At 38.8% G+C, this 26,869-nt stretch overlaps 1 protein-coding gene across 7 annotated transcripts in view; it reads right to left on the reverse strand.

Annotated features, from left to right (window-relative positions):
- Nucleotides 1-3,401: 3,401 nt before the first annotated feature.
- ECI2 (enoyl-CoA delta isomerase 2) overlaps nucleotides 3,402-26,869 on the reverse strand; it is a 58,035-nt gene continuing 34,567 nt past the window's right edge. For all 7 annotated transcript variants that reach the window (XM_039526161.1, XM_039526160.1, XM_039526163.1 and 4 more), the window contains exons 3-10: nucleotides 24,353-24,451; nucleotides 14,887-15,072; nucleotides 14,084-14,153; nucleotides 10,683-10,785; nucleotides 8,860-8,980; nucleotides 6,123-6,212; nucleotides 4,752-4,895; nucleotides 3,402-3,745 (exon numbers count right to left, since the gene is read on the reverse strand). In XM_039526161.1, coding sequence (XP_039382095.1) covers nucleotides 3,590-3,745; nucleotides 4,752-4,895; nucleotides 6,123-6,212; nucleotides 8,860-8,980; nucleotides 10,683-10,785; nucleotides 14,084-14,153; nucleotides 14,887-15,072; nucleotides 24,353-24,451 — 969 coding nt within the window. In that variant the 3' untranslated portion in view covers nucleotides 3,402-3,589. The remainder of the gene's footprint in view (nucleotides 3,746-4,751; nucleotides 4,896-6,122; nucleotides 6,213-8,859; nucleotides 8,981-10,682; nucleotides 10,786-14,083; nucleotides 14,154-14,886; nucleotides 15,073-24,352; nucleotides 24,452-26,869) is intronic.

Raw genomic sequence — 26,869 nt, forward strand, 5'->3', positions numbered from 1 at the left:
AATCTAAAGCATCATTGTAGAGATGCAAGGTCTGCCCTGACCACAGATTTCCTTCAGTACAAATGGTGAAAATGTTCTATAGATTTAACCGCTGCCAAGAGTTTATTTCAGGTGGGGAAATAATTTCTCTCTGGAGAAAGATAAGCCACCACCCTCTCAAGTCCTTTGTTTTCTTGTGTCAACATTGACCCGAATCAGTAATCACTGCTATCAGCATCCAATATGAAAAGGGTTTTGAAATATGGATAGGCCAAGACAGGAGCTGTCACAAAAACGCTTATCAGCCCTGAAAAGTACATTCTGCTGACCATTAAAATGTTTTCCCTTTCTCATCCACTCTATGTAGTGATTTTGCAATATTAGCAAATCCACAAATGATCTTTCTGTATTAGGAGAAGGGCCCTACAAAACTGCAGATGTGCGATTGTCTGGGGAATTGGCCAGTTCTGCATAATCTCAATTTTCTTTTGTTTCTATGGAAATCTCCCACACCCCAAACTTCCTGTACACCCAAGGTAAATTACCTCTTTTTGGAACAACTTGCATTTCTTTTGGTTCAATTTCAGATTGGCAGCTTTAATCTTATCACAGATCACTTGTAAATATCAGTTCCTGTTCAAAGATTTTAGCAGCAGGATATCCCAAGCTCAGAATCCAGCAAGCTGAAAAGCTCCCCAATTCATGTGATTGATGCACCTCTTTGTCTAGCTATCAGATAACAATCAGCCCACGGTGCTACAGGTACAGGAATATTGTAAACACGATCGGCTTGTCATTTCTATAACAATAAACATCAGGCTGAGAAGAACAATTATCTACCCTCTAAAAAGCTGCATCTGTAGTTCAGTTACAGTTTCCTGTTGCCTTTGGCTCTGATGACTTAATAAAAACATAACCCCTTGCATTAGTTTTGACTTTACACTAGTCAGTCATGATTGCTGGCATATATGTACAGTTTTCCCCAACTGTATCATTCTGTGTCATTCTAGTATAAAGGCAAAAGTGAAATTTACAAAAAGCGGGGGTGGGGAGAGCCCTAAGCATATCAGAAAACTGACCTCTTCATATTACAAAAAAGCTGGGGTGATCACATGCAGGTATCTGCAATTACATCCCTGCGCTCCAAAGCAGTTCAAGTGTTTGACCTACCAGTCTTCACAAGATCCTTTTAAATCGTATGATCCTTGAACAAGTCAATGGAATTGTGATGAGCCAGGACTCCCGCAGCCAACAGATTTTCTGGGGCATATAATGCTACAGATGGTTCCCTGTTATTCCTGTTGGAGAATCTGAAGACCCGCCAAGTGACCAGTTTTATAATAGCAGAGCGCTCCGGTGGATATAATATACAATTAGCTGTCAGTTACACTTATTTGCAAAAAGGTTAGCAGCTCTAATGCACTCTTGTTGTACCAATCAATTTTGCTTTCCCTACAGAAACTATTGCTAGGATGGTGATGAATTTGGCTCTGGCTTGCTCAGCTGGGGAGGAGGAGAAGACAAAAAGAGAAAGGGCACTCTTCTTTTGCTTCAGTTCTGTTAAATTGAGTCTTTTATATCACAATAACTTATTAACATAGTACCCATTAGTCATTATGACTTCATACATGTGGTCAAGATTTTGACATAATAGGAAAATGTGCAGTTGCTTGTCAAAGAGACTAAGTACATCAAGTTTCGTACTGTTAAGTACTGTTAATTATAGTTATGCATGAAGGCAACTTTCTTGCCTGTTGAATTCCCTTATCTGCAATTTTTTTTAAAGTGAAATTTATGATAAATTAGCAGGACCTCTCTAGTTCACTCCCTTCTCCTTGTTCCTTTCCACATATTTCAGTACCACTAAAATGGACCAAATTCATCCCATTGTAACTCCATTGCCTTTAGTGGAGATACATCAGGGATGAATTTGGCTCAGTATATTTATAGTGTTATGGTTATGATAAACTAACAAGAGGCTGGAAATGAAGTGAAGGCCAGTGTGCCTGTCTCATGTGCTTTTACCAAGTATCGAGGGGGAGATGCACAAGAATTTAGAGCAGGTAGGTCAGCCTACATTTTGTTGGCATGTCACAATCATATAATTTAAGGCTCATTGGTGTTTTCTAGAACAGACACAAGAATTTTTTTCAATCTACCTATGTTGCTGAAACCTTTGATTATTAAAACAATTTATTTTTCACCTTTAATGCCATTTACTTTTTGCACTTTGTTCATCTTATGTGCTAAAACTACACAGCAGTTTCTTTGAATCTCATGAGACAGCTCAGTGCTGTTGAATATGGTTTCAACCCCCTCAGGAAACTGATTTGTTCAAAATACACTGGGTAAAATCCTGTTCCCACTGAAGTCAATGGCAAATCTCCAGTTAACTTAAAAGCAGTAAATGGACAAAATCCTGGCCACATTTTTTAATCCATGACAACATTTTCTGCTGTAGTTAGGATTCAAATGTGTCCTTTTAAGATACAAGTCTTGAATAGAAGGAATTAAGACATCCTCAAAAAGCCATCAGACATTTTTATAATTATAAATCTTTCCTGAACACACTCAAGTTGAATGAGCCGGCTTGGGGCTGCAGTTGAGAAAGTTATTCTCACATAGCATTACTAGCAGCTGCTGATAGGTAAATGGCTAGGGAGCTTGTCCTAGCTTGGACAGACAGAATGAGGCATGTGTGGGTTCAACAGTGGCCGTATTGGTCACAAATAGGCATGGAAACATTGCCTGTAGTCATATGCTGAGATCTGCCAGAGCAGCAGCTTGCAATGCAGGATGTGCTGCCCTGATAATATGCAGATATGCAACCACTTTTTCTAGTCTCTTTTGAAAATACCAGATTTGAGTCTTTACAGCATTTTAAAAAAATCTTCTGCAGTTTCAAGCTTTTTTAGTGCTCCAGCCTTAGGCAAGAGGTTATTTCTAACATTGGAAATAAATATAAAACGAGAAGATCTCTATAATGCCTGCCAGGTGAACACCTTTTAAACAACAGTATTCACTTGGAAGGCCAAGAAATAAGGTAACATCAACAAAACCTCAGGGAATTATTTAAAGTAATAGGGCCTTTTCCCTTCATGTCACTTTACCAAAGCAATAATGAGCTGCAATTAATATTTATTTTTTACTTATACAATATTTCCTTTTCTATATTAGATGGACAAAAAGAAACATATTAGCATCATATGACTATCACTCAGTTATCCAAGAACTATCAAGATTTGGTGCTATTGAATCCGTGACTCCTTCTGGAAGACAAACAGCTGTAGTTATATTCAAAGACATCATTTCAGCATGTAAAGCAATGAATGCTTTCCCAGCCAACAACCCAGGCAGAAGGATCCAATGTGTTTGGCATCACAAATTCATGTCTGAATACAGAATGTCAGGCCACAGAAAGATAAAACTTACAAGTTAACAACATTTTTATTAAATTGTTTCTATACAATAATTAATACAGTAATAATCAACATCAATAAAAAGGCACAACTAGGATTTACCCCCCAAAAAGAGTATTAACTTATTAAAATCCTTTCAGTGAGGATAAACAGATGAGCTTCAGGAGTTTGATCTTCACCAACAATAAAAATTAGAGTTTTGATTTCTTCCCAAAGAAGCTCATAACAGCATTCATGCATTCGTCAGATAACCACCTTTCCCTGAGGAGTTCACACTCTTGACAGTTAACTGCATGCAGCTTCTCCTTTTCCACACCTCGTATTAACTGCTTTGACAGAGCCAAGGACTGGGAGAAGAAAAAAAAACAAAACAAAAGCTCACAATTTGTGAGGCATACGTAGTACAAGTATGTTATTCTACACATTCCCTCAGTTCAGCATTCTGAAAAGTAGCATGTGAGAAGCACTCAATATGCAGTATCTAAACCGAACTGTATTCCAGTTAGATTTTTAATTTAATTTGGCATCATACACAGGGGCCTCTGCTTAATTGCTGCTAAGACTACTTAGTAGGGTGTGGTTTCAGGAGGACATCTATCCAGTCAATGCCCAGAATGTGTGTGGGCAAACGTGTGAATTGGGAATTTGTTAGACTACCTGCAGCTCCAAATATAAATTGAGTTTTTATAAACTGCTGGTATGAGAGTGTCTATTATGATACCAGCTCATTATGTTTTTCTACACATTCCAAGTAGTCAGAAAAGAGATGGACTATGGATGTAGGTTATTTTCTTTTCGGGAGAGAAATGTGTGTGCAGAGATTCAGGCTTTTTTCCCCAGAGGTAGTTTGTTGGTTTGTGTAGTAATCCACTTTTGAAGGTGCTGAAGGTACCACTCCTAGGTAAGTCAGTAAAATGAATATCCCACATGACAGCAGTTGTAGCAACTTGTAACTATTAAATAAATAAATAAAAAAGCTGTTGAAACCAGTATCTCTGTCAGCCCTACAGGAGTTAGCATCCAAGGCAAATGCACATAATTTTCAAGTGGATTAACAGCTAATTTCTTAAAGGTACTTGAATGAAAAGTGATGAGCCATAAATGCAAGTGCATCTTGCCAACTTGGGACAGAGGCAACTGTGACATTAATTCCTGGAGGAAAAACCATAGGAACAACCAAGCTTGAGAAGAAAACTTAGGTTGAGGTTTGTTATTTTTTCAATTACCAATAAAGCCAAACCCCAAGACGGTAAGTTTGGACTCTATATAGCACCCTGTTACAGTGTCTGCTCATAAGAGAGCGGGGACTCTCTCTTGTTACAGGCTGTATATACACAATTTTTAAATACTAACGTTTTTGGGGAGATTTGCATAAGCTTTAAGTCTTATCCAAACTTCCTTTTCAAAAGTCCTGTCAGGGAAAACCTCAGTCACAAGTCCCTGGGCATATGCTTCCCCTGCAGTCAACTTCTTGTTGAAAAGAAGCATCTCGTTTGCCTACATGAAAGAAAACAAAAGGCTGTCAAGAATTAAAAAACTAAAAAGAAAAATAGAGAAACATAAACCTCCAGTTTACAGCGCTCCTTTTCATAGTAGAAAAGGAAACTTAAATGTTGCCCGTTAATTTCTGTTCTCTGAAAAGGGTTTGGCCGCAGGTACGCAATGAGGGATTGCATCCTAGAGCATTGTGGGTAGCTGTACAGCTGTCAGAGAATCTGGCACAGGAAGGGCCGTCCCCTCTAAGATCACCCCAGATTAGCTAATGTCAAAACTAATTGTTACTTATTCAGCTATTCTAAATTCTCCAGAACAGGGACTGGCACTCTGTAAATTGCTGAAGAGATAATCCCTGTCTTCCTAGTGACTATAAAGCACCCATTTCCCTGTGCACTATACAAAATCGTCATAATTTATATTGAGAAATTTTTTTAACATAAAGGCAATATATACCTGATATAGCTATTTAAAACTGCCAGAACTATCACGGTGGCATACCTAAATAACAGCTATTGGGAATTATGCAACTTTAATAGGAAAAGATAAGATTTGCTCTATTTTGATTGAGTGCATTTAAGCCTTTTTATTGGATTTTTTTTTTATTCCTACTGCAGGCTCAGAAGAGAGAAATGCATGAGTCTGTTGATAGGAGACTAACAAATAACTCAGCCTTTAACAGGTAGTAGAGAAAGGTTCTGGAATTTGTGAAAAAGCTTCCTAACAAAACTGAGGAAAGACTGGATATCTAGTTTTCCCAAAGGTTCAGCAGGAGTACCTACAACTACTGCTCCCTGCCTGACAGAGGTGCTCAGCTGAGGGGTGCTTTTTAGTGCAATATCATTCCTGACAACTTTACAACTGCCTCAGCATTGCTGGAGGAAAGATGCAAGCCCTCAGTGAAAGCTGAGAGATATGGTTTGGGGGAAAAACGGGAGAGAGAGAACAGTTGCATACCTCTGGCAGCGGATTTTTTTCGTTAGTTTTGATATTCAGCTCTCTCTTTATTTCAGTGACCATGGTGATACTATTTGACTACTTTCCTCATGTTTAAAAAACGAGTTTTATTAAGCAGAGTGCAAAGCACAATGGGAGAGGGCTCCATTTAAACGACTCTCCCACAGTCACCCTTCTCACTCATGTAGCTGGATGGCACTACTGAGGAAAACTGGAGTTCAGTTAACGTAGGTAGAAAGCACTAAGTTAAAGTACAGACTTGTGTTCTCTTACCTTGGATAAGCCCATTATCTTTGGAAACATGTAAGAAGAACATCCTTCTGGACTCTGGCCAAGTTCACTAAATGGGGTGTGAAACGTGGCCTATTAAAGAATAAATCCAACTTTAAAGTGAGGAATCAAACATTAAATTTGTCATTTTAAATAGAAGAAAAATACTAGAGTCTAGTTTTTATGTTAAAGTCTTATGAAGCTAAGAAGCTGAGAACAGAAGGGGGAGAGGAGACAAGGGGAAATAGCATGTAATCAATCACTTTCTGACAGAAGGGAGGTCTGTCAGATTACAGAGTCCAGTAAGAAGCCAAAGGGGGAAGTAGTCATAGGGAGAAGAGGAAGCTTAGATGGGGGGTAAAGCCAGAGGTGCCAGAGGATAGAAGAAGGGAGTAGGACAGAGCCTAGGGAAGTAGTAACCAGGGCTGGGAGTAAGTAGATTATAGTTGCAGAGCACAGGGTCCCTGGGCTGGCACCTAGAGTCATTGGTGCTGGAACTGGGGGTGCTACCGCACTCCCTGGTTTGAAGTGGTTTCCATTACATACAGGGTTTACAGTTTGGTTCAATGGTCTCAGCATCCCCACTATACAAATTGTGCCAGCACCCCAGCCTGCAGTAGAGGGCAGGCCCAGGTTCCACATCAGCCACTGGGAAAGAGGCACAGTCTTGGACATAGAACTGCCTGGAACTGCAGAGACAGAGCTTGTTCAGAGAGACACACACAGACCTCTGCAAGGGGAGAACTAAAGTGACACTACCTAATAAGGAATCAATAATGGCACAACAAGCTCATTTACAGGAGACCCAAGGCAGGAACCAAGAGTTACAAAGGCCCCAATTCTGGCAGTGAATTTTATGCACAGGACTGGACCATAAATTTGACTACTGAAAGCCTTTTGGGGAAAAAACCAAACTAACCCTAACATATGTGCAGCACTTTTCCATATAGAATATTTACATACATTTCCCCCAGAAGTTAAATAGTGTAAATAGCATAAATACATGGAAAAATATCACTTCTGAACACAACATTTCTCAATTTACAGCAATACTGGTAAGTTGTCTGTAAAGAATCATAGCACTTTTTTTTTTTAAAACATTGTAAGACTTTTTTCTCCCCACTTAAATTCTATTACACACTTGCTTCAGAGCTGAAACCTTGAACATTTTAATAAAGAAGTTATGGCAAAAGTGCACAATGTGATGTCACATGGAACCCTAAACTAGCTCCAAGTTAAAACTCATTTACAGGGTTAAAAAAAAAATTGAACTGCTGGATTTCACTGAGTATCTTCTATTTTAAAAACAAAAATGTACATGCAAATTGAGTATGAATCTCTAGTTTCTGCCAAGTTTCCAATACCGCACTCACTGTAATAAAAGGCTGGGCACCTCTACTCTATTACAAACAGTTATACAGTGAGACAATTGAATAAGGTTTCATTTAAAAAAGACATACTGTATACTAATTTATGCATGCAATATATCGAATCTTAGAATGATGAACTACTATCTAACAGATTGGCAGAAAAAAGTTTGATTGATATAAATGCTGAAGCAACAATCTGAGACTGGTACCCATTAAGAATTACTTTTTTTAGCTCAGGAGGTAATAGGTTGTCTTAAAAAAAAAACAACTAGAGTTTTTATATCTTAGGTTTGCCTCAAATATGATGTGGATTCATTTCTCTTCCAAAACTTCTTTTCTATCTGAGTATGGACCTTCTGTACCATTAGATAATGGCAATAAATATGCCAGTCATGTAAATTTGAGTAAACATCTCTCTCATTTTATTGGTATGGGGTATCACATTCAGTTTAAAATTGATCTTCTACTTACACCAAACCTGGACACAGCTTCTAGCACCATATATCAAATATGAGATGGTAACAATACATCATTTGTTCTATTTAATGTTTACCAGATTTTTGCTGGGGAAGTTCAGCAAAGGAATCTGGCAATTCAGGGTTTGTTGACACAGTTTCCTTGGCACAGAGAACAGTAACCCAAATAAACAAGACAAAACCATAAAATTCTCCATTCCACACTAGATGTTTAACGGTATAGCACAGAAATAATCTCTCTCATTTGAGGAATGAGAAAATAGGCCTCAAGACCAGAGAGAACATTAATTATGTAGAAGCAGTAAAGAATAATTTACAACAAATGAATGACAGATGCTGCCTATTTTGTGAAGTAACAATCTATATTGTGTATGTATTCGGATTTTATTTCAAGCTTCAGCATAGCTCTTTGTATAGTAAATTTGGTAATCTCAGTCATCTCTGAGCTGACTAAAGAAAAGCTATCATGGGGTTTTAAATTATACATTTGGTAAAGTTAGTCTATTGTATTCTGATTCTCTAATGGCATTGGTTATAGTGGGTTAAAAATGGCCTAATTGTTAACAAACTTATTAAAAGTATAATTTCATATCATCCACCCTCTATTGTGCCAACATGTAATGACGTTTTCCTCAACAGAGCTCATATCGAGTCTCATTGTTCTTGGTGGCTGTGTTCAAATTACAGGCCATATCTACATGAGAGAAATATCATGGGTGTAAGAACATCAGTTTAGTTACACAAGCGCAAACCCCTACTGTAGATGGGTTGCATTGATGCAAAGCAGTGCTTACACAGGTGCAGCTTACTTTGGTAAATTTCATTTCCACAAATGTCTAGTGTAGACAGGGATTTACAAACACTGGATTGAGATCAGCCATGCAATCTACTTACCCTGTGGGTAGCATAGACAATGTCAAAGAGTCCAAGAAGAGTTACAGAGATTCCAACAGCTGGACCATTCACCACTGCAATCAATGGCTTAGGGAAATCAATAAAATGCTTGACAAAGTTCCTGGAGAGGGGAAGGAGCAGAGTGTGTCAGCATGACACGTTACCTTTTGATGGGGAAGACCAGTCTTTTGCAAAACTTGAGACTAGTTACATAGTCTATGGTTGTGTAATGCTGTACAATGAAACATATGGTTCCCTCTCTTTCCCAATGTCCATTAACAAAGAACACAGACTCTACACTGCCTCTCCAGCTAGGATTCACAGGACGTGCTCAGTGCTAGTTTCTTAAAAGATGAACTGCAGATCAAATTATGAAAATGCCATCCATTCCCTTCAGAAACAGGTACTAGACAAAAAACAGGTACTAGACAAGCTAAGACGGACAGGAAGCACACCATTGTTTAGTAACTTACATTTCTCCCCATACATCCCATTTCCATTCTTGAGATAGTCATCCCTTCTTCAGCTGTTTACCTTCTATTCTGCCATGATGACCCAGCATGCTCCAGGCTAATGATGTCATAACTACCATAGAGCCTCACTACCACTTGTCGATACAGGGTCATGTAAGGGTGTTCTCTTGTATTCTACACAATTATTTTATATCCTGAAGGGTACAACACATGTTTGTTTTGGAATATCAGCAGCATAAGGAATACAAGGGCACCACAAGAGTAAGAGGGAGAAGGCCTGACAGAACTTGAAAGAAAAAGCAAACAGGTGAAATTTTAGGTATTGTGCTGAATCCCCTACTTAGCATGATTAATGGGGGCTTTTACCATGCACTGAGGTGAAAGAAGTTTACAAAACAGATCTGGGTCTTGTTGTCTTTTTTGGGGAAGGGGGGGACTGAGGACCACAAGCCACTTGCCTAAGTGAGGACACAGTCCTGCAGCCCTTCACTTGTGGTTTATCTTTAAATATTGGATAGAAAGCAGCAGGTACCTATCTACTTTAGGATTTTCTAGTGTGCATTACTGTAGTATCTGATGCTTCAGTCAGCAATCCAAAGCAAAAGTATTTCCCAAGTTTCCTTCTCAAATTTATAAGCACACAGAAGCAATGGTGAAGGTAAAAGAGCTCCTAATCCTCTTTTTGCTTTTAATATTCATCAGTTCCTGCCTGTTCTAAGATAGATTCCAGCCACAGTGTCATCCCACATACCTGCCATATATTTGTCCTTCATCTTACTGCACTGTATTATCTCCCAATCTACCTTAAGACTGTAAACTGTAATTTTTTACTGTTCAGCATATAGGGAGAAAGTATGGTCTTGTAGTGAAGGCATGAGATTGGGACTCAAGAAGTTTGCTGGTATAGCTACATGAGGAAACCCTCCTCATGGAGATGTAGCTTATACCAGCAAAAGAGTGCTCTTGCTGGTATAGCTTCTACTGGTTTCCTCAACAAAATAAGTTGTAGATGCAGTTTTACAATATATTAGAGCTTTTGCCAGTACAAAAATGTCATTTTAAAAAATAAAAAATCCCACAGTCACCCCTAACTGACATTACTATACTGGCAAATGTTTCTAATGTAGACCTGCCTCACTTCCTGATCTGTAAAAAGTAGTTAATACTTCCTTTCTCCCACTCTTGTCTATGTACACTGTAAACTCTTTGAGACTGAGATCTCTCTTAGTATGTGTATGTACTATACAGCCCTACTCTTGGCTGGAGCCAGTAAGCCTGAGTTAAGTCAAGTAAATATATCCTACCCTTTACAGTAGGGTATGCACATACAATATAAAAAAAAATTCCTACTCGAGTAATAGTGCACCATCTTTTGCCATCTTCTCTATTCCACCAGATGGGATATTGGTAAAGTTATTCAGGTCATTTCCACTGCAGTAATAATCCCCATTTCCTGCAGACAATATAAAGACAAAAAATTCTGAATAGGCAAAACAAAGAAACTGAAGCTTTCTTCTCATGTTTAGAAGTGAAAGCTTAACTTTAGACATTTAGGTTAAGTAATTAAGAAGTTGCTTCAAAGCATAAACAATTCCTTGTTAAGGATATTTTTAACCTAACAATATTAGTTCTGATATTTTAAACCTATTATTGTTACCAGTAATGCCTAGGAGCAGTGAAAATGAAAGTTAGGGGTAAAAAAATTCAGTTTACTTTTTGCATCTGATCACAGTCAGTTTCACTGTACTCTGGTTTCTCTTCAGATCGTATAAATCTTTCGCCTTTCTACTGCATAGTAAGTCAACTTCCCCTGTCTTTATGGGTCTTTTACACAGCACAAAGGAGAGAAAACACATTTAAAAACAAATAGGAAAATACAATTATAGATTTTTCCTCTCCCCTCAAAACTGATAGGGGAATCTAAATTACTTAACTAAAAAACCAAAACAAAACCCTAAATTTCATGTTGTGTCCCTTTAAAAAAAAAAATCTACAGTAAAGACTACAAAGACTAGCATCTTACAATACAAGGCTACTGAGGACACAATTTTCAAACCAGAACGGTGTGGTTAAAAGTTAGAACACACTGACTGGATGATTCTTTCCTGTTTCTAGAATATATTGTATTCTATCATGATGGCTGAAGGCTCCAATCCTGTAAACACTTATACACATTCATAACTCTGTACCCAAGTAGTCCTTTTAATTAATCAGTGGCATAAAGGTATGTGTGTAAGTACTGCAGGATTGGGCCCCCGCCAATTATTATGGTTCTCCGAGAATACCACCCAGATACCACAGCGATGGGTGGCCTACAAATGCCAACAGGAACTACCTTTCTTCCTGCTTTAAGGGTAGTATGAGCAAAGTTACTAATATTGGTACAAAACCCAATAAATTGAATGTGTTGAAAAAGCTAATTTTAAAGATGGACATGACACACACTCAGGGCTCACAGACCATATAAGAGAAGTTACGATTTTTTAACTGATCACTAGAAAACACGCAAGTGTAGTTTTTCTATTAGCTTATCAAGAACAGTTATTTCTATTTTGTTGATATATATTATACATAACCAGACTGTAACTACAGCAGAGAATTTAAAAAAAAACAAAAAAAACCCCCAAGAGCAACACCCCCATGCTGGAGATGAGGTATGCAAATTATACAATATATCAGAATTGATATTTTCCAGTATCTTTCACAACTTAGCATCTAAGAAGGATATTTAGAGGCAGAAGGAAGTGCAAATCTTATAACACTATCTTGAAAGGATTCTGCTGAGACACTTTGGAAAAAAATTAATCATGAGATTAATCATGCTGTTAAACAATAATAGAATAGAATTTATTTAAAGAGTTTTGGATATTTTCTACATTTTCAAATCTATTGATTTCAGTTACAACACAGAATACAAAGTATACAGTGGTCACTTTATATTTATTTTTTATTACAAATATTGTTTTTTACAGTGCAAAAAGAAATAGTATTTTTCAATTCACCAAAATACAAGTACTGTAGTGCAATCTCTTTATCATGAAAGTTGAACTTACAAATGTAGAATTATGTACAAAAAATAACTGCATTCAAAAATTAAACAATGCAAAACTTTGGAGCCTGTAAGTACACTCAGTCCTACTTCTTGTTCAGCCAATTGCTCACACAAACAAGTTTTCAGGAGATAATGCTCCCAGCTTCTTGCTTACAATACCACCTGAAAGTAAGAATGGGCGCTCGCATGGCACTGTTGTAGCTGGCGTCACAAGATATTTATGGGCCAGATGCACTAAAGATTCATTTATCCCTTCATGCTTCAGCCACCATTCTAGAGGACATGCATCCATGCTGATAATGGGTTTTGCTCAATAACCATCCAAAGCAGTATGAAATGATGCATGTTTCATCATCTGAGTCAGATGCCACCAGCAGAAGGTAGATTTTCTTTTTTGGTGGTTTGGGTTCTGTAGTTTCCACATCAGACTGTTGCTCTTTTAAGACTTCTGAAAGCATGCTCTACACCTCATCCCGCTCAGATTTTGGAAGTCATTTCAGATTCTTAAACCTTGGGTCGAGTGATGTACCTATCCTTAGAAATCTCACATTGGTACCTTCTTTGCGTTCTATCAAATCTGCAGTGAAAGTGTTCTTAAAATGAACACATACTGGGTCATCATCCGAGATCACTATAATATGAAATATATGGCAGAATGCTGGTAAAACAGCGTAAGAGACATACAATTCTTCCACAAGGAGTTCAGCCACAAACTTAATTAATGCGTTTTTTTTAATGAGCGTCATCAGTATGGAAGCATGTCCTCTGGAATGGTGGCCAAAGCATGAAGGGGCATACAAATGTTTAGCATATCTGACATGTAAATACCTTGCAATGCCAGCTACAAAAGTGCCATGCGATTGCCTGTTCTCACTTTCAAGGTGACGTTGTAAATAGGAATGGGCAGCATTATCTCCCATAAATGTAAACAAACTAGGAACTGGCTGAACAAGAAGTAGGACTGAGTGGACTTGTAGGCTCTAAAGCTTTACACTATTTTGTTTTTGAATGCAGTTATGTAACAAAAAAAAAACCACCTACATTTGTAAGTTGAACTTTCACCATAAAGAGATTGTATGAGGTGAATTGAAAAATACTATTTCTTTTGTTTGCCATTTTTACAGTGGAAATATTTGTAATAAAAAATAATAAAAAGTGAGCACTGTCTACTTTGTATACTGTGTTGTAATTGAAATCAATGTATTTGAAAATGTAGGAAATAAATTTCAAATAGTATTCTTTTGTTTAACAGTGCGACTACAACTGAAATTAATCATGATTAATTGTTAAAATCACGATTAATTTTTTTGAGTTAATCGCATGAGTTTCCTAAACTGCGATTAATCAGCAGCCCTAGGAAAAAAGAGGAAGAAAGTGCTCTTATTTTAATTTCCTTGTTTACACACAGTTCTGCCTTAGTCTGCTAATGGTTATCTAGTTCAGTGGTGCACAAATTGGGGGTTCTCAGAGGGGCGAGGGAGGTGTGAAGGAACTTCAGCTTTTCGCTCTTTTATTAATATACACAAATATCACTTTTCACAGCAGACTTACTAGCACCCCATTGTCACACTTACTTCTGTGCTGCTGGTGGTGGCAGTGCACCAGTGATCTGTCAACATTATATTTAGGCATAAGGTAAAATTCATCTCTTCAAAAAAAGAAAAATAAATTTTGTTGATAAGCCGGTGAAATGTGATACCTGTTATTACAGTTATGACTGAGTCATCCTTGGCAGCTTCTTCAAGTGCTTGAATAATTTCTTTATACATCTATGTAAAAGAAGGATTAAAAAAGAACATAAGAAAAAAAAATGTGATGTCACAAAAGAAAACCCATTTCACAATCTTTGAAATTAACCACAGTAGAGTCTTTCTGCAGTTTACAGTCTCAGTTTAGGGTAGGATTTAGGTCAACACTAAGAGCTTTTGAAAAAAATCAAAACCTTAAAAAGCTGTTCATGCTAGCAAGGTGGTTAGTTTTTGTACATCAACTCAAAGCTAAAGAACAGATTGAAATGGAAAACAAAGAAGACACGGAATAGCAGCAGAAGAATTACATGAATTGTTTGAAAGAGCAGGGAAATGAAGGACACACCAGAACTCGAGGGAAAATAAAAGTCAGCGCTCTGCTTTTGAAAACACACCATTAAGGCATTATGCTGAGGAGACAAATACCAAGAAGAAGAGCAGCTGCTGCTTTAGGCTATGATTGGGCATTAGCAAAGTATATTCTTTGAAGTTACTTCACAAAAATGTAGCTGCTTAGCGTTTGTCCACATGCATCACTACAGTGAACTGTGGGTCTCATCTGCTCGGTGCTGTAGGTTTCGATTTCCATTGGCTTCAATGGGAGTAGAGGAAGTCAGTATCTCATAGGATTGGGCCCACAATATTTGGAAGAAACTTCAAAAAGTTGTTATAAAATGTCACCACAACATGTCAGAGAAACCAGGCTTTTAACCTGATGTAAGAGAATATTTAACCCTAATGTCAATGTCTTTACCTGTGTGGTGATAGCATTTTTCTTCTCAGGGCGGTTTAGCATTATCTTAGTGATGTGGTCTGTGGTGGTAACCTGTAGGGTTTCATATCCATGTTTGCTGTCAGGAGTAGTATCTTTCACCTGGCTAGAAGACTCAGAAGAGACCAAACTTGACACAAGGTCAACATATTTCTGTCTGGCATTGTCCTGTGGTGAGGAAAACCCAAAATTATTATTAAGCAATGCTGGAGTCCAGCTCAGTCTCCTCTGCTTAGTGCAATGATGAGCTGAGAATAGGATTTTCTTCTCAGTATAACTCAAACTAGAAAAATCTGTTTAAATGGAAGTTATGTTCATCAAGTTGACCAAGAAGCAAATAAAGACACTTACTGAATGAACACTTTGTATGTTTTGTGTCTCGTGAGAGCAATGGCAAAGGTTTTGATGGTGTTAAGCATTGCCAGTTTGAGAGGGGAAATATCTGTTTTGAAAATCCTTATGGTAGAATATGCTAAAGGCAAGGATTGTCACTTGGTTTTCCAGATTTGGGACAAGAGGGCTCTCAAGGTATTCTATATTGAGACACGCATTGGGATAGAACTTCAGCAAAACAAAAATTTTATTTCAGAATGCAAGTACAGATGGAAAATAAAATGCCAGAAAAGGAGGCTAAGACACATTTTAAACGGTAAGCTACAGACATGAAAGAAAACTAAATATTTAGCTCAAACATAAAAAACAATCTGTTAACACTAAATTCTTGGGTGTCTCACAAATTATTATCCTGAATGAAATGCTGCCTTTGAACATTAGCATAACTGCTAGAGAACCTCCATTTCTCTGTATTTGAACTTCAAGAATGCATTATTCTCTAGTAATATGAGTTGTTCAGCTCATTGTACAGGGCGTAGAGAGCCCATTTTAAAAACAACCATCTACAAACACCCACACACACATTTTGTAGCTCTTATAGTTTCATCAGAGAACTGCTTTTCTATATGCATCAGTCTTTTATTTTGATAAGATTGCCCAACAGAATCTTTTTTTTTTTTTTAAACTTCCATGTATAAAATCTGATACCAAATCTTTATTTGGTAATCCGAGTTCTTTTATGGCGAGATAAGAGTCTTTATTCATTCTAGGGTGCGAGAATGACCCAGACTTGCTCTTCTCTCACTAAAAGGTGTCGTGAGAATAAACATTATAAGTGGTAACCTTCCAAACAGAAAGATTTACCAATAACAATGATCAGGGCATAAGACTGGTCAGCTAGCTCAAAAAACAAAAACAAAAAAACCCACCTTCTCTCTCCCCTTTTCTCCTCCCACTTCCAAGTGATTTGGGAAACTTCTTCCTAATGATAGGTGGAGCTCAAAAGTTTCAATTCACAGAAGTACTAAAACTTCTGGATGCTTATCCAAAGGCTTCTTGGTCTAAAAATTGTACTGCAATCTCATGACAGACCCTCTACGTTTCTGGCAGAAACCAGTAAGTGTGGAGACACAGGAAAAAATGAGGGGAGGGAAATTTAAACCAAATGTTGAGTTCAAAAACCGTTTCAGTTCAGTTCTAATTGCATACACTGGTTTACCTCATCTTTATGCCCCCATTCCCAAGGTTAAAGTTTTTTGTTTTCACCTGTAATTGCTGATCACAGCATTAGCACCCAAAGAGCAAGGAGCTGCATTCTTTATATTGATGTAGTCATTTGATCTCACAGAGAGCTACGAAAACATCACCACTGAACGTGGATTTCTCAGGAAAGAATAATTATCCAACATGTTCTTTATAAATTCAATTATATGTAATTTGGGGTCAATTTTTAAAAGAATTTAAAAGCCCAGCCTCCCTTTTGGGCAGGATAAATTAAATTGAAAAGATTTGTACCTGCATTTTTAAGCCTAAAAATCAATTGCTGTCACAAATCTTAGTACTTTCATCTTAACTACCTCTCTTGTGGCTGCAATTAGGTAAATAAACCACAGAAGCACATTTTGCAAGCACAAATTGTGGCCAAAAAAGAAAGGCTACTCTGTTGAAAACTTGGCTCTTAAGTCTAATCAATGGCAAAAAAAGTATATTAATATATATGATATTAACATAGGTTGGTGGTATGTTGTCCCCTTTCAGAACACTGAGTTGAGTAAAATTCAAAGTATGAAAACCAGGAAATGCAGAGTTAAGGTTGCACACACCACCTTAAACTTTGCCCTCTTTCAGCAATGCCCCAGTTTGCCTCATTAACACATATACTTTTACTTTGCCAACCCCAGAGACACTTAATGTACAAGCTTTTCTCCTCCTCTTGCAAACCATTCACTCTCACCCTCAAGATTCCATCTAACACTATTAAAAGATAGACAAGGGGGGAAAAGGGTCGTCCTCCTCCATTTTCCCTAACTTCCAAGGTCTCTCCCCTCCCCTACAAACCATCCTCATTTATCCCCCTCCCACGCTGCATCCCAAACCCCTCTCCCTTTATTCCACCACTCCTCCACCCTCCTAATGTCCATCTCTTCCTAGGAAACATTCACACATTTAATTTCCCCCGCCAAAGACTGATTACATTCCCCCAAAATAAAATTGCCACCCAGGAGTCACAAATTGTAGCCACTCAGTCAAAATCCTTTTGTCTTAAGTTAATCACACCCCCATACCTATCCTTAGTTATGTTAACTGAAGGATGTTCACAGCCATCAATCCCGACGAGGTCTGTGATTCATCTAATCATTACTATTGCTCAGGGCACATCTACACTACAAAATTAAGTCGACCTAACTTATGTCAGCATACAGTGATGCAGTAATTACATCGCTTGTGCGTGTCTACGCTTTGCTCATGTCAGCGGTGTGCATTCTCACCAGGAGTACTTCACCGACTGAACTGTCAGTGTGGGGCATTGTGGGATGGCTTTTGAAAGCCAGCAACAGTCAATGTAAGCAACACAACACATACAGTGACACTGTGCCGACCTAACTACATTGATATTGACTCTGCATCTCTCATGGAGGTAGAGTTATTAAGTTGATTTATACTTACTTACTTATACTTATACTTACTTACATGCCTCCAGCTTCCATCCTGGACACACCACACGATCCATTGTCTACAGCCAAGCTCTAAGATACAACCGTATTTGCTCCAATCCCTTGGACAGAGATAAACACCTACAAGATCTCTATCAAGCATTCTTAAACCTACAATACCCACCTGCTGAAGTGAAAAAACAGATTGACAGAGCCAGAAGAGTACCCAGAAGCCACCTACTACAGGACAGGCCTAAAAAAGAAAATAACAGAACACCACTGGCCATTACCTACAGCCCCCAACTAAAACCTCTCCAGCGCATCATCAAAGATTTACAACCTATCCTTAAAGATGATCCCTCACTCTCACAGATCTTGGGAGACAGGCCAGTCCTTGCTTATAGACAGCCTCCCAACCTGAAGCAAATACTCACCAGCAACCGCACACCATACAACATAAACACTAACCCAGGAACCTATCCTTGCAATAAAGCCTGATGCCAGCTCTGTCCACATATCCATTCAAGTGACACCATCACAGGACCTAATCACATCAGACACACCATCAGGGGCTCGTACACCTGCACATCTACCAACGTGATATATGCCATCATGTGCCAGCAATGCCCCTCTGCCATGTACATTGGCCAAACCGGACAGTCTCTACGCAAAAGAATAAATGGACACAAATCTGACATCAGGAATCATAACATTCAAAAACCAGTGGGAGAACACTTCAACCTTTCTAACCACTCAGTGACAGACTTGAAGGTGGCAATTTTGCAACAAAAAAACTTCAAAAACAGACTCCAAAGAGAGACTGCTGAACTTGAATTAATATGCAAACTAGATACAATTAACTGTGGTTTAAACAAAGACTGGGAATGGTTGGGTCATTACACCAATTGAATCTATTTCCCTATGTTAAGTTCTCCTCACACCTTCTATGGGCCATCTTAATTATCACTTCTAAAAGTTTTTTTCCTCCTGCTAACGATAGCTCATCTCAATTGATTAGACTCTGCCTGTTGGTATGCATACTTCCACCTTTTCATGTTCTCTGTATGTATAAATATCTCCTGTCTGTGTGTTCCATTCTATGCATCCGAAGAAGTGAGCTTTAGCTCACGAAAGCTCATGCTTAAATAAATTTGTTAGTCTTTAAGGTGCCACAAGTACTCCTGTTTTTTTTAAGTTGATTTAGTTAGTGAATTATGTTGGCAGGAGCTAAATATTAGTGTAGACACTTACGCAGTTAGGTCAACATAAGCTGCCTTGTGCCGATGAACTGTGGTATAGAGCAGGGCTCAGTTTAACAGTACCAGGCAGCAGAAGGAAACTGGGTTTTTTGTGGGGGTTGTAACTTGGGAACCTTTTAGTTAAATGACCCCGTGGTTGGACCACTAATGTCCCCCTGAGGCACATCAAATTTCAGTGCAATGCAAGTAACTGTTTGGATTTTAGAACACTTAAAAGGAGTTGAGTTTTAAAGCATATAAAATGGTGGGAAAAGGAAACTCTTGCCATTTTTCTGTATTAGAATATACACACTGTAAAAAAATTTACATTTTCTTAACTACCATTCAATTTGGGTACCACAAAGATTTAGTGGTGCCATGCACTACGTTGGGTAAAACTTGATAGATTAAGACTATTTTGACCCATATCACATCAGTAGTTTGATCTGTAGCTCCACACAAAAAAGCCCATCTAGAATCTTTTTGAAAAATGGCTAGTTCTGGAGAGAGGGGGCTTCTCTCTCTGTAACCCCTAGCTGAAATGACCCCAAAATTGGGTCACTAACCCTATCCAGGCACTCTCCTGATAAACACCAAATTTCAAAGAAATCCAAATATGCATGTCAATTTTAAAGGCCTTAGAAAGGTTGACCTTTAATCAGAAACTGTGATGCAACCAACTATAGTAGTGCTGCTGCTGTGATGTAAATATTATTTATGTCCAGTTTTGCCATTGATAACTGGCTGGTGGCTGCTGCTATGCCTGGTTCAGTTTTGGGTTGTTGCTGATTTGTGCTCTGCCAGGCCCATCTTGATTTGCACTAGGTTGTCTCTTATGGCCTGGTCTTCGTGGCTTGTCACCTTAGCATGAATCTTATCAGCATCTGTGGTGGTTTTATGTTGCTGCAAAGGAGGAGTGTGCAGACTGATAGCTGCAGATTTGGGCTTGGTGCTGCATGAATGAACTCCTTCCACTGTTGCTGCTTCAACCCAGAAAACATGGCCAATGATTCTACTGCTGGATGAGTTGGGTCAGATATAGGCCAAGCAACAGCCAGTGCATGCTCACATGCTTCAATATCTTACAGACTTCCACACTGCACAGCTTGACACAAGATTAACTCTGTTGTTGAAATAACAGAAGATGTCAATTAGGAGCTCATCATGAGTAAGGCTGGTGTCTGTCATGGAGGTCATGGATTCTGTGACTTTCTGTGGCCTCCATGCAGGGCTGGCTCCAGACCCCAGCGCGCCAAGCACGCGCTTGGGGCGGCATCCCGCGGGAGGGCGGCAGGCGGCTCCGGTGGACCTCCCGCAGGCATGCCTGCGGAGGGTCCGCTGGTCCCGCGGCTCCGGTGGAGCATCCACAGGCATGCCTGCTGGAGGTCCACCGGAGCAAGGTAAAGGTAATAAAAGGTAATAATTGGAGATATACCAATCTCCTAGAACTGGAAGGGACCTTGAAAGGTCATTGAGTCCAGCCCCCTGCCTTCACTAGCAGGACCAATTTTTGCCCCAGATCCCTAAGTGGCCTCCTCAAGGATTGAACTCACAACCCTGGGTTTAGCAGGCCAATGCTCAAACCACTGAGCTATCCCTCCCTCCCTCCTGCAGCGGGACCGGCGACCGCCAGAGCGCCCCCCACGGCGTGCCGCCCTGCTTGGGGTGGCGCAAATCCTAGAGCCGCCCCTGCCTCCATGACATTTGCAGCAGCTGGCTCCAGGGCTGCCTCAGCACTCAGGAAGCCCCTGGGCCAGCAGCAGCAGCATTTTGGGTGTGGGAGGGGGCTCAGGGCTGGGGTAGGAGATTGGAGTGCGGGGCTGCAGTTCCCAGCCAATGGGAGCTCTGGAGCAGCCCACAGAGCCCCCCTGGCCTTCCCTCCTCCTAGGAGCTGCAGGGACATGCCGGCTGCTTCCAGGGAGCTGTGCAGAGCCGGGTAGGGAGTCTGTCAACCCCACCAACCCTCTCCTGCCCCCCAGCACCAGCAGGGGTCCCAGGCCATGCGCCGCCACCTGTCCTTCCACCAGCACCAGCAGACCTCTGCTCACCTCCCCGCTGCACCAGCAGCCCCCAGAGCACCCCCGGCCCAAGTTTTAGTCAGGGGTATATAGTACAAGTTATGGACAGTTAACGGGCCGTGAATTTGTTTACTGCCCGTGACCTGTCCATGACTTTTACTAAAAATACCTGTTACCAAAATGTAGCCTTAATCATGACATTTTGCACTTCTCTCAGATATTGCACTTCTCTCTGCTGTGATGTGGGCAGCCCACAAGAGACAGATGTTTCTCTTGAATAAACACTGCAACACCCTTGTGCACGCCCATCATGACAGAAGCACTGTCACATCAAAAGCCAAGCAGTTTGACCATGGGACTTTCCTGGCATCCATATTTGAACTCAGAAGATGAAAAATATTCTCTCCAGTGGTGCACTCTGTACAGGTTGAGACTGACAGCATCTGCACCATTGCTGCTGTCATGGGCTAGACTAGACAATGACCACCACATGCTTTCTGCTAGATGGTCCACGCTGTCATTTGCCATCTCTTTGATAATGGCTGTCGTCTTTGTGCGAATACATACATATTTCCTGGTGATTTCCAAATCAGGAAAAGCAGTTTTCAGCAGCTTTGAGACACGATTGCTCACCACAACTGGCAAATTATGCTCAGCAATGAAGCCCGTTACTAACAATTCAGCACAGATCACATTCTCGTTGATGTCTGCAGTAAAGAATTGCTTTATCTGCTTGCTGCTGGCTGGTGTTTTTGCTGTCTCAACATGCTTTTTCGCACAATGCAAATTTTCACATTGTTACAACAGCCATGCATGATGGATGCGTCCATGTGACATAGTTCACAGTACACACAATTTTCACTCTCTCTCAATAGCTTAATCACTTCAAATTTGGTTGTATAGTCTATTTTGAACTTCAGAAACCATTCCACTTAGGGCTTTTCTGGCATATGTGTCTCATTTTTATCACCCACATCAGCCATTTTTATCAACAATGGCTGCTGGTGAACTCTGGGGCAATTGGGGTGTAGCAAAAATGAAGTCATGCCTGCTTGCCCCCATGGCACTCCTTTCACTAGAGGTGCAACCAGAATTTTCATAAGGAGGGCACCTGAGAGGCCTGCACATGTGTACTGGGTTCCCCCTTTGCATAGCTATGACCTCTCCTCCTTCACATTGAGAAACCGGGACCAGCTGGTATGCTCTAAAAAGTTATCTAGAGCACATTAATATAGTCCAGCAGGGTCTACATGGGGCAGTTAGAGCACGACACATATCTTGTAGCATGGGTTCTGCAACCAGCGCCACAAACCACATTCAAAATTGCTGGGGCTTCCTTTCTATCAGACCCTCCCCGTGCAATCTGTGCATGTTCCACAGGGGAGAAGAATGACCCCCATGGCCATGACACTATTTGCTGCATTTGTTGGACCTGAACGGTTGCAAGTGATACAAAAGTCATAGATTTGAGGCCTGAATTTATAAATATATGTAAAAATCAAAAGATTATGGAAAATAAGGGAGGTCTGGCATTTCTGCTATTGAGCTGGCCAGTTTCACAATCAGGAACTAGGTCTGCTACATACAGTAATGTGGCTAGGAAGAGGCAGTCGGGCCTATGGCAGCATAGTGCAAAGACCTAACTATAGTTTGTACAAGGCAGCTCAGCCTTCAGTGTACTGATGCGGCTACCCCACTCAGACAAATGCACAAAGAGCTATTACTTTCTCGCACTGTGAACATCACTGTGTATGATTACTATTCTGAAGTACTGAAGTCTGTAAACATTGCTTATTAACTGTAAGTCCTTTCAAAAAATAGTGCATCAGTGAAGAGTGATCAACAGTTCATGATCTGAGAATCAGAACATGAGAAATAGCTCTTACAAGAGCTACCACAGCACAATCAATATGAAAGAAAGAAATCATTACCCCTCTGACAATGATTGGTTAAGCAATGTTAGCTATATTATTGCTAAGCTAAGTGAAGACATTTTTTTTTCTGATGCAGCAGTTTGTCCATTAGAACTAGAAAAAGTTGTTTCAGGAAAGTCCAAATTTTGCCAACTGACACGACTTAGGGAGAAGATATTTGGATCTTAAAAGTACAGTTTTACTCTGAAAAGTGACTCTAAAATGGCATAGCAGGAAACATTTTTATTCTCTCTCAATACATTTCATATAAAAAAGTGTGCTTAGTTTAAAAATAAAAATATATAGTTCTTCTATCAGTTTTGCAAACTCATCCTAGGGCTCTGGTAATCTACTAAGATTCCATATCAAAAAGTATTCTATTGAGACAGAATAAAAATGGGATACAGCTAGGCTGTTTTTTAGAGTCACTTTTCATAGTCTTTTAGCCTATAAGTTTCCTATTTCATGTGACAAGTTACCAACATCCATGAAATGAGCATTCATGATGGAAGATTTCTTCCTCTTTTAAAGAAAGAGATAGAAACTAGCTTAATTCCACTTGCAACGTCCACAAAGTAGGCACAAATTTGTTGCTAGGGTAGTTTTATCAGCTAAAACCAAATTAGACATTAATCTAAGGATCCTTGTCTTTAACTTCCTTATGACAACACCCAATTCAGCCACATACACGTTTTACCCAGGCTTCCTGGCTAAGACTAGCATTTGGAACAAGTCATTTTCCGTCCTTGATCAGCTGATAGAATATTCTATAGAACTAAGGCTTTTTATCTCTTCCTGGAACACCAGAAGGCACGTGCTCTCTCTCTCTCTCTTTATATCTATTCAACAACTAAGAGACAGAGGGAGGCAGACACCCTTGTTCTCCCCCCTATACACACACTCAGGGGATTAATCTGTATGGCAATGAAAAATGCTATAAAGCCCATTTCATTTTTAATTTTTTAAAGAAATGCTAAAATGTGACACAATTAGAATGGCACTTTTAAAAGCAAGCAAGCAAACCAACCTTCCTTGAATAAGTAATTACACCTAAAACTCTTGTAGATGAACATTTCCATCAACTGTTGGTAACACTTTACACCAAGTTTACAAAGTAAAAATATAAAACCAAAATATTTTAGAAGTTTGTAAGACATAATGCAGAATATGCTGATGTCTGAAACAGACTTTCAACTAACATGCAGTATGGTTACACACTAATCCTTCACTAATCAGTATTAAATATCTGGTTTGTAAATGAAGTGATGAATTGAAAGCAGCGCTATATTCACCTTAGACAAACTGCCAAGTGAACTCCATGCATCCCATTTGGCCTTTTTGACAAAGTCAAGCATGCCAGGCTTCGGAGAACTGCAGGGACCCTCAGTAGCCTGTATAAAGGGTGGAATAAACTCATGTAAGCTTTCAAGTAAGTTCAAATTTCTCAATCAGCACGCTGGGGGCAAAGAACACAACCACTATCAATCATTACATGATCATGGCACAGAAGCTCTGAAAACAAACAAGTATGCTCCAAAGAAAGGAGTACTGTGAAATCATTATGTCTATATTAAGTCTTAAGTATTTAAGACAAGCATGCAAGTTTATCCAAGCAAAAAAAAGTGGGCCAAGAAAAGTGAACAATATAGGTGACCCCACCTTCAATGTATACCCCAAATTAAAAAAAAACCCCAAAAAAAGAAAAAAAGTAAAAAAAGAAAAAAAAGAAAAAAAAAAGACCAAAAAAAGAAAAAAAAAAAAAAAAAAAAAAAAAGTCAAAAAAAAAAGTGAGTCAAAAGAAAGCAAATACAAGTGCAAAAGTGCAATAAAAGAAAAGCCAAAGAAGAACAAAGAGAGTAAGAAACAAAAAAAAAAAAATAAAACAAAATTTTTAAAAAAAAAACCAAAAAAAAAAACCAAATGTTTTTAAAAACATTAACAGCAGACATTGAAAAAACAAAAAAAAAAAAACAAAAAATGAAAAAAGAAAAGAAAATAAAGTAAAATCTAAAAAGTCTTCACGGCTGAGGCTGAGGATGGATTCTGGATTTCCAGCCTGAGCTGAGCTTTGTAGGTGACAAAAACTGGGTGAGTGACAAGTATGAGTGTTCAGAGAGAGAAGTGTCATTGATTGAGGAATTAAACAAGTCAACAAACTCAAATTAAACAATAAACAGTTCTGAAGAAAGAACTCAAGAGTTCAATGAAGAAATGTGAAGGAACAACAAACTAGAACTTAAGGATAACTTAATTAACCTAACCTTTAAATTAAACTTTGTACTAAAAATTAATATTTAAAGGCCAACTAGTAAAATTAACTTAGGGGTAAGTGATAAGTCTTACGTGATCCCGTAGGGCAATTAATTAAGGTAAAAAATTAAAAAAAAATTAAATAAAACATAAAAAAAAAAAAACAAAAAAAAAATAAATAACATAAAAGCAATATAAAACAAAATTTCTGTATAATCGTCTTATCTTACTAATAGATTAGAGTTCTTTGAACAACACAACAAATCCAGTGGACAGGGGTGTGAGGGGATTAGTGTAAAGACTTTTTGGTCCCTTTTCCAAAAAAACTTTGACAAGGTTAAAAGCAAAAAGGTAAAAAAGGAAAAAAAAAGGATGGATTGAGAAAAGGTTGGGAACAAAGGAGGGAGAAGGAAAAAGGTAAGGAAAATGGAATAAAAAAGAAAATAGAGAGGGTAACTAGTGGTGTTCCCAACTAGTCAGTCCTAGACCAATCAGTCCTAGGAAATGATAAATCAATTTATTCAAGGGGGAACAGTGAGGTGGAGTAACAGTGCAGATGATACTAAACTAACTAAGATAGAAAAAAGAAAGAAAAGAGATGAAAAGAGATTCAAAAGACTTCAAAAAGACACAACACAAAAAAAAAATTAAACAAAAAAAAAATAATAAAAAATAAATAAAAAAAAATAAAAAAAAAAATAAATAATACTATACATACATACAACATGATGGGGCTGTTAGCAACAAAACAAAAGGAAAAAAAGTTATCGTCTCTGAAGATGTAGTTCATCCATGCAGTGTGCAGGTGCAAAAAGCAAAAAAAAGCAAACAGGATGTTAGGAAAAGGAAAAGAAAAAGAGAGAAGATATAGAATATATATATATTATAATCTTATATAAATCCCCACATCCACCACATCTACTGTGTGATGATCTGGTCTCCTCTCCAAAAAAAAAAAGATATAAAAAGACTAGAAAAAAGAAAAAAAAAAAAAAAAAAAAATTAGGGGAGAAGGAGAAGGTCCCAAATGAAGAAAGAAAAAGAGGCTAGGACTCTTTTTGGAAAAAAAGAAAGACAAGGGGGGACATGATAAATAGGATATAAAATCATGATGTGAAAGAATGAAAGTGGATAAGGAAAACTTATTTACTTATTACAATACACAAACATGGGGGGTCCAAAAAAAAAAAATAGGCAGGCAAAAAAAAAAAAAAAAAAAGGAAGTTCTTCTCTTTCACGCACGCAACTCAAACTCCTTAAACCCTTACCTGAGGAGGTTGCTAGGGCTAGGACAATGTTTAAAAAGGGGACTGATAAATTCATGGTGGGTGGCTAAGTATGGCTATTAGCCAGGAGGAGATGGAATGGAATGGTGTCCCCCCTCTCTGTTCAGAGGAGGGAGATGGATGGGAGAGAGAGAGATCATTTGATCATTGCCTGTTAGGTTCACTCCCTCAGGGGCACCTGGCATTGGCCACTGTCGGTAGACAGATACTGGGCTAGATGGACCTTTGGTCTGACCCGGTACGGCCTTTCTTATGTTCTTAAGTTCTCAAGAA

This window comes from Mauremys reevesii, linkage group 2 (genome assembly GCF_016161935.1).
Source record: "Mauremys reevesii isolate NIE-2019 linkage group 2, ASM1616193v1, whole genome shotgun sequence".
In the NCBI taxonomy this organism is placed as follows: Eukaryota; Metazoa; Chordata; order Testudines; family Geoemydidae; genus Mauremys; species Mauremys reevesii.